This window comes from Mobula birostris, chromosome 3, assembly GCF_030028105.1.
Source record: "Mobula birostris isolate sMobBir1 chromosome 3, sMobBir1.hap1, whole genome shotgun sequence".
Taxonomy (NCBI): Eukaryota; Metazoa; Chordata; class Chondrichthyes; order Myliobatiformes; family Myliobatidae; genus Mobula; species Mobula birostris.
Genome location: NC_092372.1, coordinates 135,112,149 through 135,128,139, shown reverse-complemented (window position 1 = coordinate 135,128,139; position 15,991 = coordinate 135,112,149). Strand labels below are relative to the sequence as shown.

General features: G+C 38.4%; 1 protein-coding gene across 1 annotated transcript in view; it reads left to right on the top strand.

Annotated features, from left to right (window-relative positions):
* Nucleotides 1-15,991, top strand: part of LOC140195287 (histone deacetylase 9-like) — a 700,837-nt gene that overhangs the window by 57,852 nt on the left and 626,994 nt on the right. Inside the window, exon 2 of the mRNA XM_072253371.1 lies at nucleotides 5,455-5,592. Coding sequence (XP_072109472.1) covers nucleotides 5,571-5,592 — 22 coding nt within the window. The 5' untranslated portion in view covers nucleotides 5,455-5,570. The remainder of the gene's footprint in view (nucleotides 1-5,454; nucleotides 5,593-15,991) is intronic.

Below are 15,991 nucleotides of genomic sequence, written 5' to 3'. Positions count from 1 at the left end.
GAATAATGAAGTGCAATACAGAGAGCTAGACAGACAGACTGGACAATTGTGCAATATTGCAAAGGAAGAATAGCTGAATCAAAAATGCAATGAAATAGAAGGCCATATTAACAATAGCAAAGAAATGCACAAGAAAATGAAGGAAATTGCTGGAATTAAGAAAACCTCCTCTATAGGATGCATAAGATCAGCAGATGGATACATACTAACAGATCCAGATAAAGTATGTGAGAGGTGGATTCAGTATATAGAGCAGCTGTTTGAGGATAATAGAGCCGAACCCCCAGATATTAAACACCCTAATTCTGGCCTACCTATTACCAAAGAAGAAATAACTAAAGCGATAAAAAGCATGAAACATGGTAAAGCACTGGACCTGATGAAATTTCAGTGGAAATGATACAAGCCCTGGAAGATCTGGGCATAGATATTCTTCTTGAACTGTTTAATGGCATATATCAGTCTGGTGTATTGCCTGACGATCTCTTGAAATCGGTATTTATAACTCTGCCAAAATCTCCTAGAACTATTGACTGCAAAAATTCCCGAACAATCAGTCTTATGAATCACATAATAAAGATTTTGTTGAGAGTTGTTCTGAGTCAAATTAAAAACAAGTGAAAGCTAGAAACTTCTAAACTGCAATATGGGTTTATTGAGGATAGAGGAACTAGGAACGCAATTTTTCATGCTACGAATGCTTTCAGAAAGGGCCATTGAATATCAAAATTATGTCTTTTTATGCTTTATTGATTTCACTAAAGCATTCGACAAAGTGCAGCATGAAAAATTATTTCAAATTCTCGCTAAACTAAACATTGACGGAAGGGACCAACAACTGCTTCAAAATTTATATTGGAACCAAACAGCGGTGGTAAAAATTGATCATAATATAATCAGTTGGACTAAAATTCAAAGAGGAGTTAGACAGGGATGCGTTACCTCGCCGGAATAGTTTAATATCTATAGTGAAATGATTCTCAGAGAAATAGAGACCTAGATGGGACAAAAATTGGAGGTGATAACATCAACAATATAAGATATGCAGACAATACCACCCTAATAGCAAGTGCTGCAGAAGACCTACAAATCCTCTAAGACAAAGTACTGTAGTACAAAGAAGTGCAGATTTTGGTCTAACCTTCAACTATAAAAAAGACCAAATGTAATATCAAAACAGCGGGATACTCCCAACTGCCAATTGTACTTAGATTGAACAAAAGACCAGCTTTAATTACCTTGGTAGCTTTATATCACAAGACGCTAGAAGTAAAGTAGAAATAAAAAGAAGAATTGCCATTGCCAAAACAAACTTCCAAAAAATGAAACTCATTTTTACCAACAGACACATTTCTATGACAACAAAGCTTAGGCTACTAAAATGTTACATCTGGTCAATTTTGCTATATGCTTCTGAAACGTGGACTATAACACCAGAACTCCAAAGAAACTTAGAAGCAACAGAAATGTAGTTTCTTAGAAGCATGCTGAAAATATCATATAGAGATAGGGTAACTAATGAGACATTACTCCAATGTACCCATACAAAAAGATCTTTAATGAAAACGTTAAATGAGAGGAAACTTAAATTCCTGGGCCATGTCATCAGGAAGGGTGAAATAGAATGCCGTACATTACAAGGCCGTATGTCTGGGAGACGCAGTAGAGGAAGTCAAAGAAGAAAATATATGGACACTGTGAAACAACTAACAGATTTAAGTGTGTGAGATATTATTGATGCCGCATGGGATCGTGTGATGTGGAAAGCCATGATCGTCCAAGCGTGTAACGCACAAGGCACATGAAGAAGACATAAACAATAATGAAAAATATCAGAATAGGGTATAAGACACAGAACAGTACAGCACAGCACAGCACAGAAAAAGACCCTTTGATCCACCATGATGACAATCCAATTAAACCCATTTCCCTGCACATGATCCACACCCTTCTCTTCCCTACTTGTTCATGTGCCTATCTAAATGCCTGTTAAACATTGCTATTTTATCTGCTTCCACCATCTTGCCTGGCAGCACATTTCAGGTACTTACAACTTCTATCATGTTGCCCCTCAGTTTTTGACTTTTCAAAGAAAACAAGTTTGTCCAACCTCTCCTAATAGCTTATGGTTAACACTCTCTAAATGTAAGAAAATTGGTGAACCTCTTTCACATCCTCTTCAGAGTTGACATATCCTTCCTGTAGTGTAACCAAAAGAATGGTTTAGGAACCTGAAGATTACCTGAAGAAATAATTAATCTGTTACTGATGTGAAGCAGCGTACCTGAAAAGCAGAGAATTGAATTAATGTGAATTAAGGCCAAAAAGAAACTGTGATTCATTTATTCATCATTATGAAGGGTGCACTCATTTAATTCTGTAAGTCCTGATGCAAGGTCATGACCCGAAATGTCTACTATTCCTCTGCCTCCACAGGTGCTGCTTGACCCACTGAGTTTTCCCAGCAGTTTCGTTTTTAGGCACAAGAGGTACTACAGAAGCCAGAAGCCTTGAGCAATTCACACAAAATGCTGGAGGAACTCAGTAAATCAGGCAGCATCTATGGAGTCAACGTTTTGGGCAAAATCCCTTCACTGGGACTTCATTTTTCGCTTCAGATTCCAGCCTCTATAGTCGCTTGTGTCTCTACACCTATTATTATGTTCCATCTTTAGACAAAGGCTGTAATTAGGTCTGGAGTGTACATAACCTTTTGTCATTCAAGCTAATTGAACACCAAGTAATTTTGATGATGCTTCCATGACTTTGCAGATGACTGAGAATAAGTTGATGGAGTGGTAGTTGGATATATCCTGTTTTTTTTCTTAATGACACAAATGGATCAAATTTTTACTGTCATTGCTGATGTATTGCAACAATTGGACAAGAGCCACAACTCAGTCAGAGAATGTGTTTAATGTCACAACCAGGCTAATGCTGATTTCATAACCTTGCACCATTAGCATTAGGATCATGGGGACTAAGCTGGATAATTTAGTCCATTTGTCATTGAAGGTGCTTATAAACACTTCCGCTTTGTCCTTTAATTAAATCAATATTTTGGTTAATTTAGTTTCTCATGATGTGAAGAGAAAAAGAAATGATTAACTGAATGCGACCCTCATTGCCAGTAATGTGTGATCTTTTGAGAGGACATTTTAATTGTTTCCTGTTGCTATCATGAATTGAATGCAATAATCCACAATTCATTTCATGCTGGAAATTCCTCAAATGGCCATTAACCTTATGAGAAGATTGGTGGAAACCCAATTTATGTTATGTAGCAAGGCATAAGTATTTACAATGAAGTTATTTTCAATCAAGACAATATTTCAAAGGAATTCATTGGTGTGGACTCCGAAATTCCTCAAGCTCAACCTATACAATTATAGTGAGTTCAAAATACCAGTACAAATCAAATATAGGTGTTAAATTTAATGGCTAATTTTCTATGATAACAGTGAGCAGGATATTAACAATAAATGAATTAAAGCAGTTATTTGCTTAAACATAATTAATATGAAAGTGGGAAATGACTCAGAGCTACTTCCATGATGAATTTGATATCATTATTCAAATTATGTATTTATTTTTAGAAGCTGTTTCTTAATTTATATATAAATATTTTCAGAATATGCAATTAGATGAAATTCAGTGTTAAATACTTTTAGTATGTTAGACCCAGTCTAACAAGTAGCTAATCAACTAAAGTTGATTAAAATTAATTAAGAGTTTTATAGATTTAAAAGGGTTTTTAGATCTAAACCTAATGGTGTCCCTGAAAACCCTAAAACTGAGATAAAAATTGCTATGCCTTTATTGGTATTCATAATTTGCTTCTGGGAATTTTGTGCAAATATCAGTGTCAAAATATAAATCAATTCCAGTGCACAGTCACAATGACATCAGAGATTGAGGCTTAATATTTAGCATGATGTTTCAATGAAACACTGAAACATAAATCAATAACGGTCAATAAATGGAAAATTAGGGACTTTCCCAGAAATCATAAGATCTGTAGTAAGGAGATTTAAATGAAAAGTCATTCAAAGCATTTCCACTGTTTTTCTTGAATCAGTACGACAATTTTACTTCAATGTTAAACTTGTCAGTCTGTGACATGCTGGTTTCCCACAAATTCTAAGTTTTCAAAGCATCTCTTCCATTCTTTCCCACCTCCCTGCTGTTATTGAAATGTTACATGATGAATTTTTATTTCTCTCATTTTGCTGTATCACATCCAGGAGAAGAAATGTATTATAAAGTTCAAGACCCTGAGAATTTAACCAATGATTGGAAGCAGCCGGTACGATTTCCTTGTGCAAAAAGGGAGGAAGACAGAATATGGGGAATGAAATACCATTTAGTTTATCATTTATTGCTGACATTATGCTAGAGTTAAAAATCAAAGTCCTCCTGGAGGACTATAGCCTTGTCGTGGTTTGGAGGATTGCGTGACTCGTTGACCCGGAGGGCTATCTTAGCTGGAGTCAGGGCTTTATATTTTGGTTCTTCGTTGGGTTAGCCATACCAAATAGGTCAAAGGGCTGATGCCAGACCAAGAGTAGTTCACTGGTCCTCCAGGTTCAAGGGTTCAGCTCAGGGTTAACAACCCTGACTGGTAAAACAAATTTATTACAGAAACAGCAATCCTTCTAAATCTGAGTGGCCAAGAACAGATGGATGGAGGACCAGCCTTTATCACTGCCCTGAACACCAGCATGAGTAACAGGCAGTAAGTAAGTGATAATCAAAGTGGTAATAACTAATCATTTCAGGAATCTGATCGTCAACAAGCTAGTCAACATAGTTGAATGGTAAATCATATTTTGCTTGAATTCGTAGATGATTTGACAGGGAGAATTGATAGAGTGGGTCCTGGAAATATAATGTATTTATATTAGAGACTGAAGCTTAAATTAAGAGGCCAAGCTTTTGGAGGAAGTTTGTTAGCAGTGATTGAAAAGAGGCTGTCACATAGAAAACAGAAAAATGAAATAAATGGTTCTCTCTCACCTTGTGATGGAAGGAGACAACCAGCTATGCACCTCAGAGGTTAATTCTTGGCTCTCAAAATATCATGCTGCATTTTCAACTTTATATATGTGTGAATGCCAAAACAAATGAAATACTTCCCACATTCATCATGTGCACACTTGATTAGCACTGAGAATGTCAATGTCTTTTGTTCTTAAAACATCTGATCTTAAAGAATTTGATATTGCAGTACATCTGTCCAATTTTCAGTTCACTTAAATTACAGTCTGTCTTCCAAGTCTGTATATCTGCAGTAAAATGCATTGCTAACCAATTCAAAGGCATTTTTTAAATATTAAAAATGACCTCAGTTGGCATTCAGTTGGGCAATCAACAATGTTGAAATAAACTCTTATTTTAGATCCATCTGTAAAACAATTTTGTTTTTAAGGGTGACTCTTTATATTTTCCCTTTAGGGTTCTTCTTGGTTTTGTGGTTTTTGTAATGAACAGAGCTTTTGTGGAAGCTGCTACATACTCTGCACCATTGCATAAGAATTCACTGATCAGAAGTACTCAGTGACAACAGAGTTATGAGTTCTTCAATACGTCCAGGTGAGTAGAATAAGTTTTGTAATTCTTCCATTGTTTTTGTAGATGCTGGTCTTTAAACTTCTTGAAGTTTTAAATCATTTACCTCATAGTTTACATTGTCTGTGTTTTTCTTTGAATGCTTTTCTACCTGGGATTGCCTGTTTTTTTTCCAAAAATCCCATTGGGATAAATTACAGATTGTGCAACATGAAGTCATATTCACTGTTGGAAGCAAACAAGCACACCCAACTGCATAAGATTACATAGTATTTTATAACTATGTTGTATATTAGTATTTTGTTAAGATTGTGAAGCAGATTAAATCTGAACAATTGTTGCTGGTTAAAAGATTTTGATGCAACTGAGAATTATTAATTGATTTACACACACCATTAGAATGTACAAGATTTTTTTGATTCTTGTATAGATTTAGGTTTATTTCATTGATAGATAAAAGTTATGTTTCTTTATCCATTTGTTGTTAAATATTTTATTTGGCACAACTCCTGTTTAAGTCAGAAATGAATTAGGTCATGTCTTTATTTCAAATGTGGAGTGGGATTGGGTATTAGGTGCCATATTTATCCATGGTCTAAAGGAAAAAAAGGAAATTGAGGATCTTGTAATATTTGTATTTCTTTTTTCAAAGATGTTATTCCTTAGTAAGAGAAATTGGTATACTTATTTGCCCCACTTAAGTTTTTAAAATTTACTAGAGAAATGAACATATTTAGTGAATGATCCTTTACAGAGGTTGAGTGTTGCTGGATTGAATGCAGTGATTATGTTTGTTCTATTTTTTATCAAATGGATGTAAATATTCTTGATGTAACTTATTCATTGATCTCTCTCTCTCTGAAATGTATGCTTAATTTGAAGCTGAGAGTTCCAAGTATCCAAAGTTTTTCATAATGTTGATGGGTAGTATTAAATTTGTAATGTCACATGCAATTATTGTCCAGTTTGCTTAATATTTGTGAATTGTGACAATGTCAATTATAGTATTAGTCCAGCAAAGTAAAATTTGTCTAATTAAACTCACTGTGGCGGTTTCTGAAACTAAACTGGAGAATAGCTGGTTATTTTTCAACCAGCGGTAGTATTATGAGTATGAGAACAGTTGGATTGTTGTAAGTTCCATGCATTCACCTGGTACAGTCTATATGTGTCTTCTGTTGTGCACAAGGCAAAAAAGGGATGGGAATTACCATTAGCTTGCCACTGCTGTCCTTCTTAGTTTAATATTTCATTGTCTTCCCTCTCAAGCATCCTGTCCATTTGATTCAGCTTAATTTTCTTATATACTGATGTGAGTGAGGTCAAGGCCTCCGTCGGTCAGAGTTGACCATGGATAATTTGTCCAAGCTCTCTGGATATGCAAGTCTGGGCAGTACGATATGGAGAGCAAGCTGTTACAGATGTAGCAGGCTCCCCCTCTGTGCACAACTGATGGACCCAAAGGAATGACAGTGACTGATACAGTTTGGTACCAGCAGCATCGCAGGGGTTGCCAGTCAGCATTGAGCTCAATGTTGGACTGCCTTAGAGACTCCATCTCTGGAATTTTCCTTTGGGGTTTACTCCCAAAGCTTTCCCCATGAGTGTGTATAGCCGCAAGGCAGCGGAGGTTTGAGGTCAGAGTTTCCCTTTTCCTAGATGAGCTGACGATAATGCCCCGTCTGCCCGAAGCAACTAGTTTTAAGGTGCCTTTGCCCCTTCTCCTGTCAGTGGAACAAACTGGTATAGTGTCGATAAAAGGACACTGATCCTTCGTTAGCTATTTCTTGGGCTCACGCAGTGGATGGTACTTGTCATCAAAAGTGGCGCAAGATCCCTAAGTTGTCAGTGCTGAAGTTGTAAGTGATCTGAAGTGATGTTTATATCTGTAGAAGCAGTAACTTCCTTTGCTGGGTAGGAGAATTGTCCCAGCCATTTGGAAAGTAACTAAAAAGAAAGAAAAAATGTTAATGTGATTGTTTTTCTCTATACCTGCTTTTCCCCCACAGCTAAGCAAGCAGTATAACCTACTTGTTCCATTAATGCAGTTTCTCAAATGAGCTTCACTTGTACACTTGTTCCAGCCACAATCCATGCCCCCTTTGAGAGATGGGTACTGTCTTCAAACAGAGCAATTTGTGCTATCTAATCAATATATTGGCTCTCTGCCGAAGCAACCAGTCTCCAGCAACCAGAACAACAGGGTTATTTCTGGGTGGATGTTATTGTTCTGGAAATGACAAATAATATGAATGATGTCTGCCTCCTTCATTCCACTCAACAGATGCAAGTTGTCTGGGCATCACAATCCGTGCACCTGTTTTTCAGAGTTATTGTTTTTCTCAGTTATGATCGCTTGTTCAGTTCAGGAGTGTTGACTTATGAGATGATAATTCTGTTAAATGAAATGTTTAGTAGTGTTCATGATTATAGTTTTATGTTGTTCAACCTGTCAACAAATTTGATGAGAACTAAATTGCTTCTTGAGGCTTTCTTTAAAAGTGAAGTACATCCTTCCTATTTACACAGCTTTTCCAACACTAGTGAAAAGTTAATACTATATCCCACATCCTAGTATTGTTTTTCCTTTTGTGCTATCTTCTTGTACTTATGATCCTTCTGGATGGCGAGCAAAACAAAGCTTTTCACTGTACCTTGGTACATGTGACAACAATAAACCACTTACCAATTAGCATCTTGCTATTGCTGATGTTTCAATTGGTGTAGTATTCTGTACGATGGAGGGAGGGTGCAAAGCTCCAAACTCAACAACAAATGTTTGTCTCTCTGTATATAATCAACTGAAGGTGACAACATAAGCAACATATTGTAGGTGGTGTAAATTTGAAATTAAACAGAATATATTGGTCAGTCCGAATCAAAGCTGGTGATGGATCAGCATATAGGAGGGAAATTGAAAATCTGGTTGAATGTGCCAGAACAACAAACCCTCACTCAATGTCAGCAAAACCAAAGTGCTGATTATTGACTACAGGGAGAGGAAACCAAAGGTCCATGAGCCAGTCCTCCCAGGGGGAATCGGAGGTGGAGAGGGTGAGCAACTTCTAAATTCCTTGGGGTTATCATTTCAGAGGATCTGTCCTGGGACCAGCACGAGTGCCATTACAAAGATGGCATGGCAGAGCCTCTGCTTTCTTAGAACATGCGCAGATTCGGCATGTCGTCCAAACCATTGACAAACTTCTGTAGATGCACAGTGGAGAATATCCTGACTGGATGCAGCATGGCCTGGTGTGGAAACACCAATGCCATGAACCGAAAGCCTGCAAGAAGTAATGGATTCAGCCTAATCCAACACGGGAAAAACCCTCCTCTGTACTGGGCACATCTACAAGGAGCACGGCCACAAGAAACCAGCATCCATCAAAGACCATCCAGGCCATGGTCTCTTCTCACTGCTGCCATCGGGAAGGAAGGTGACATCACTGAACCAGCTGATCTACCTCGTTTCTGTACATCTCCTTGTCACTGTGAAATTCTGCTCATAACAATTGTCATTGTGAATTTATAGATGGTGTTTGAGCTACAGAATCATGGGTATAGAGAGAGTAAAGCAGCAGGCTGAGCACAAATCCTTGAGGTGCGCCTCTGTTGATTGTCAGTGAGGAGGAGATTTTATTTTCAATCTACACTTAACCGCGTGGATGTTATCTGTTATTGTCTTACCCTGTTCTACCTCAATGCATTGGTATATGACAAGTTTTTCACTGCATCTCCATATATATGATAATAAAATAACAGTTTCAATTCTGAATGGTACCAGACAATGCTTGATTCTACTTTTAATAAGCACATTTTTGAGTGGTTGTAGCTAGAACTCAGATTTAGTGAAGCACAAATATTTGAGGGTTGTTGCTGGAGGGAATACAGAAATAGAGATAGCTGAGTAAGCTGTTTGGAAATCAGCATAAGAATTTTCAAGTTTTTGCTTAACTTAGAGGAAATGAGAATCTCATATTCTGTCCCAGTGAAGTCTAAGGTGAGATTGAAGGATAGCATCTCATCCATTAACTAGACAAATACAGATTCCTGGACTCAACAAGATTCAATAGTTTCAGACAGTGATTGAACTATTCACATTTACATTTCTTGTAGACTCACTTGCGAATGGGATGAGCTTAGTGGGGTGATTAGCATAGGTAAATTGACCATAGTCTGATCCATGATGCTTTTTAATACTATGATGCTTCTATCCTGTAAGCACTGCCTTTTACCTTTGCTCCATCATTTCTTTTGTCATTTGATCTTTGCTGCATTCTGCTTAATCAGTGGGTCTTTCATTTTGTTCTTTCCTCACTCCAATGTTTCTTTGCAGAGAAAAGATCTTATTACCTCAAACTTTCTGCATTTCTGATCAAAGATCATTGACAAGATATATTAACTCTGGATTTTTGATGCCTCTGAGTACATCAGCATTTTCTGTTTTTATTATATCATTTAGACCCATTCCAATTCAAAAGTATTGCAGAATTAAACTGGTTTAAATTCAGCAGTAATAATATAAGTTTGCACTGGAATAATTAGGAATGTAAATCTACTACTGACTTCTGTGTAAATGAGGCTTGAATTTGTTGTCTCTTTATGTAGGTTGATTAAGCCTGCTTAGATATATATTTTAATTAAAAAAGTCAAATCACAAACAAGACAAAATCTGCAGATGCTGGAAATCTAAGCAACACAATACTGAAACATCGACTGTTGACTCTTTTCCGTAAATGCTGCCTGGTCTGCGGAATTCCTCCAGCATTTTGTATGTGTTGCCTTAATTTATTTGCAAACATTTAACAAATTGATTGGAAAAACTGCTGCGCTGGGTAATGCTGAGTTTTTTGAAGATTTTTTATCAGTATCAATCATTAACACATGTAACGGAAAGCTCTATTACCATTCCTAACCTGGGTCTTGTCGGTTGGAGGAAATTTTACAGATTCTGAAAGTTGCTCACCCTGCAATACCTCATATTGGTTTACCCAACAAACTTGAGGGTAGCTGGCTTGTGGAAATCACTACAAATAATGGTTTCAATATCTTTGTATATTTAGGGAGACTTAATTTATATACATCTTGATCAGTAGGCAGAAATGTGGTTTTATACTTCCTATTCATTCCAGGATTTATCTTGAACCTGGATCAATTTAAGCTTAAGGGCTAATAACTAATGGTGAATTTGGTCAAGGTTCTTTTTGAAGCTGTTAGCCGGGTTGTACTAGAATAGGTTCAGCACAATATTCATTGAAATAGTTATCTTCATGCACGTGTATACTCACAATACAACTCATCTAGGTTCTGTATGTTCTTATATATTAATAAAATCTGTTGCTTTTCCATTTCCATGTGTATAAACTGCACAAATCTGTGAGACTATTAACATTTTGCTAAGCATGCTGTCAGCCAACTCTCAGCTAGTGACAGTTTTCCTTTGTGATTCTGTAGTGGATAAGGAGCAGGGGTTGAATAGACCAGTGTAGGGAATGAAATATGCTTAATAATACCCAGACATATAATTCTACCACATCCAGTAAACACTCATATACATCTTTGGAAGACCTTTCTTCCATAATGTAGATACTGTAAAAGTAAAGTTTTCCACTTGTGAGGCACGTACATAAGCCACAATCTAAACTGCAAATTCAATTGGCAGTAATAAATTACAATCTTGATGCAGTAATTGCAAAATAAAATTACGGAGGCTGATGATCAGAATGAAAATTGTGATGCTGAGTTCTTCCACACATCTCTCTGAACTGTTAGAGAGAATTGCAATCAAAAACACACAGAAGTTCTGCAAATTTGGATCATAGGCAGTCTAAAGTCCAATCTGTTGTCTTTCTTATGTTTGTTTTACTTCCACATTTATTGGTAATTTAGAGAGAAATAAACTTATTTTGGCATTTACCTTTTTTTTTAACACACATTATTAACTTTAATTAGTCCTGGTCCTTAAAGACAAATGCAAACCCGAGGAATTCTGCAGATGCTAGAAATTCAAGCAACACGTCAAAGTTGCTGGTGAACGCAGCAGGCCAGGCAGCTTCTCTAGGAAGAGGTACAGTCGACGTTTCTGGCGGTACAGTTAGTCCTGATGAAGGGTCTCGGCCTGAAACGTCGACTGTACCTCTTCCTAGAGATGCTGCCTGGCCTGCTGCGTTCACCAGCAACTTTGATGTGTGTTGCAGTAAAGACAAATGTTCAGGTTGTTCGATCCAATAAATGCAAGCACCTTATTGCTGACATTATAGCCAGCTACTAACTCTAAAGGGTTTAATAATACACCAGCAGATTTCCCAATGCAGTGAATCAGAGGTCATGTTTTTCATAATAGGGATCTCATGAATAAAGTGTGATAGGCAAAGAGGGAAGTGTGACTGATAATGGAAGTGGTTTATGGAGCACATTTTTAAGGTGGTTTTGGAGAAGTTGGGTGCTCTTATTTTAAAAATAATGAGGCAAAAGAGTTCAGAAAATGAATTAAAATTTTCATTTCTCATTATGAGTTGTGGCAGGAGAGTTTACACGTAGCAACGCCATGAATGTATTTTCTGGGAGAATCATATTTTCCAGTTATACTTCGGTGAAGAAACATTTATATTGACAGGTTAAATGTGGAAAAACTAAAGCAAGAATTGTGATAATCTTCAGACGATTAGACTTTGGAGTAGAATTAGGCCACACGGCCCATCGACTCTGCTCCACCATTCCATCATGGCTGATTTATTATACCTTTCAACCTCATTCTCCACCTAACCTTTGACACCGTGACTAACCAAGAACTCATCAACCTCCCTTTATACTTAATGACTTGTCCTCCACAACCATCCGTGGTAATGAACTCCACAGATTCACCACCCTCTGACTAAAGAATTACCTTCTCATCTCTGTTCTAAATGGATGCCCCTCTATTCTTAGATGGTGTCCTCTGGTCTTACACTCCCCCACTCTGGGAAACTTTGTCTAGGCCTTTCAATATACAATAGGTTTCAATGAGATTCCCCCTCATTCTTTTAAATTCCTTTGAGTACAGACCCAGAGCTATCAAATGCTCCTCATGCATTAACTCTTTCATTCCCACAATCATACTCGTGAAACTCCTCTGGATCCTTTCCAATGCCAGCGCATCTTTTCTTACATAAGGGGCACAAAACTGCTCATAATAGTCCAAATACAGTCTGACCAATGCCTTACAAAGCCTCAGCATCACAGCATTGCTCTTACATTCTAAAGCATCAAAACGAATGCTGACATTGCATTTGCTTTTCTTACCACCAACTCAACCTGCAAATTAACCTTAAGGGAACCCTGCTTTTATATCTACTACCAAAGCCACTTCATTGCCTATTTTCCTAATCTCCTTCTCCTTCCGTAGACTCCCTTATTTCTCAACTCTACTTGTCCCATTTATCTATCACTGTATCATCTGCAAACTTGGCCACAAAGCCATCAATTCCACATCAGATCATTGACATATAAAGTGAAAAGAAATGGTCTCAATACTGACCCTCATGGAACACTACTGGTCGCTGGCAGCCATTCAGAATAGGCTCCCTTTAGTCTGATTCTTTGCCTCCTGCCAATTAGCCAATTTTCTATCCATGCTAGTAACTTTTCTGTAATAGCACATGGACTCTTAAATTGTTAAGCAGCCAGTCTCATGTGTGGCACCTTGTCAAAGGTCTTCTGAAAATCGAACATACGAACAACATTCAATGACTCTCCTATGTCTGTCTTGCCAGTAATTTCCTCAAAGAATTCCAACAGATTTGTCAAGCAAGATTTCGTTTTGATGAAACCATGCTGATTTTGGACAATTTTATCATATGCCACCAAGTACCTGAAACCTCATCCTTAGCAATGGACTCCAATAATCTTCCCAACCACTGAATTCAGGCTAACAGGCCAATAATTTCTTATCTTCTGCTTCCCTCCCTTTGTAAACAGTGGAGTAGCATTTGCAATGTTCCAGTCTTCCAGGACCATTCCAGAATCTAATGATTCTTGAATGATCATTTCTAATGCCTTCCAAATCTCCTCAGCTTGTTCTTTCTGAAGCTGGGGTGTAGACTATCTGGTCCAGGCAACTTACTTACCCTCGGAACTTAAAATTTCTGAAAAATCTTCTCTCTAGTAATAGCAACTACACTCATATCTGTCCTCTGACACTCACAAATTTCTGGCATACTGCTGGTGTTTTCCACAGTGAAGACTGACACAAAATACTTATTCTGTTTGTCTGCCATTTCTTTGTCACCTATTACTATCTCTCCAGCATCATTTTCCAGTGGTCCAATATCTACTCTTGCCCCTCTTTTACTCTTTATATATATAAGAAAAAAGCTTTTGTTATCCCTTTGATATTTTTGGCTAGTTTACCTTTGAGCTCAGAAAAACATCTTAACCAAGAGGGTCTGTGGAGAAACCCCCTCAAATTTGGTGGCCTCTGAGTTGGGTCTGCATTCAAACTGCTGCTGAGGATAAACATAACTATAACTTATGGATCAATCACATACCCAATCACAGGACTTAGGTGAGGCTGGTCACAACTTCAACACAGCACTCAAACTTTCTTGCTGTATTATTACACAAGAATGGAGCTAATTTTCAGGGCAAATGGGAAACTATCACTTTCTCTGCAGGATCGAAGTCTCCTCAACTACAGTCATGGAATTGCAGGACACAGGTGACTCTGAATTTGTGTATTCATTCATTTTTACATGGATACTGCACATTTATACATCATCTCAATGTTAAGACCATAAGTTATAAGAACATTATAAGGCTGTTCAGCTCGCATGTCTGGTCCATCATTCAATCATGGCTGATTTGTTTTATTTAACCTAATTCTCCCACCTTCACCCACAACCCTTAACCACTTCATCAATCAAGAAACTACCACTTTCTGCCTTAAGTCTACCCAGTACCTTGGCCTTCATTTTCCTCTATAGCAACTAATACCGCAGATTCACCACACTCTAGCTCAAGGAATTCCTCCTTGTTTCAGTTTTAAAGAGGTTGTGTTTTCAGATCCTGGACTTTTCCATTAATGGAAACATCCTCTCCATATCCACTAGCGAGCACTGTGAGGGTCATGTTTTTTGACTGCTCCAGTGCGTTCAACACCATCCGCCCTGCTCTGCTGGGCGAGAAGCTGACAGCGATGCAGGTGGATGCTTCCCTGGTATCATGGATTCTTGATTACCTGACTGGCACACCACAGTACGTGTGCTTGCAACACTGTGTGTCCGACAGAGTGATCAGCAGCACTGGGGCCCCACAGGGGACTGTCTTGTCTTCCTTTCTCTTCACCATTTACACCTCGGACTTCAACTACTGCATGGAGTCTTGTCATCTTCAGAAGTTTTCAGATGACTCTGCCATAGTTGGATGCATCAGCAAGGGAGATGAGGCTGAGTACAGGGCTATGGTAGGAAACTTTGTCACATGGTGTGAGCAGAATTACCTGCAGCTTAATGTGAAAAAGACTAAGGAGCTGGTGGTAGACCTGAGGAGAGCTAAGGTACCAGTGACCCCTGTTACCATCCAGGGGGTCAGTGTGGACTTGGTGGAGGATTACAAATACCTGGGGATACGAATTGACGATAAACTGGACTGGTCAAAGAACACTGAGGCTGTCTACAAGAAGGGTCAGAGCCGTCTCTATTTCCTGAGGAGACTGAGGTCCTTTAACATCTGCCAGACGATGCTGAGGATGTTCTACGAGTCTGTGGTGGCCAGTGCTATCATGTTTGCTGTTGTGTGCTGGGGGCAGCAGGCTGAGGGTAGCAGACACCAACAGAATCAACAAACTCATTCGTAAGGCCAGTGATGTTGTGGGGATGGGACTGGACTCTCTTACGGTGGTGTCTGAAAAGAGGATGCTGTCCAAGTTGCATGCCATCTTGGACAATGTCTCCCATCCACTACATAATGTACTGGGTGGGCACAGGGGTACATTCAGCCAGAGACTCATTCCACCGAGATGCAACACAGAGTGTCATAGGAAGTCATTTCTGCCTGTGGGCATCAAACTTTACAACTCCTCCCTTGGAGGGTCAGACACCCTGAGCCAATAGGCTGGTCCTGGACTTATTCCATAATTTACTGGCATAATTTACATATTACTATTTAACTATTTATGGTTTCATTACTATTTATTATTTATGGTGCAACTGTAACAAAAACCAATTTGCTCCGGGATCAATAAAGTATGACTATGACTACGACTATCCAGGTCTTTCAGTATCCAGTAGGTTTTAGTGAGATTTCCCCTCATTGTACTGCCCTCTATCAAGTTCAGGGCCCAGAGTCATCAAACACCCCTCATACAGCGTTTCATTCCTGGGATGTTCTTGTGACGTTCTGTGGCCCATTTTCAGGGCAAGCACATCTTCCCTTAGATACCGTCCAG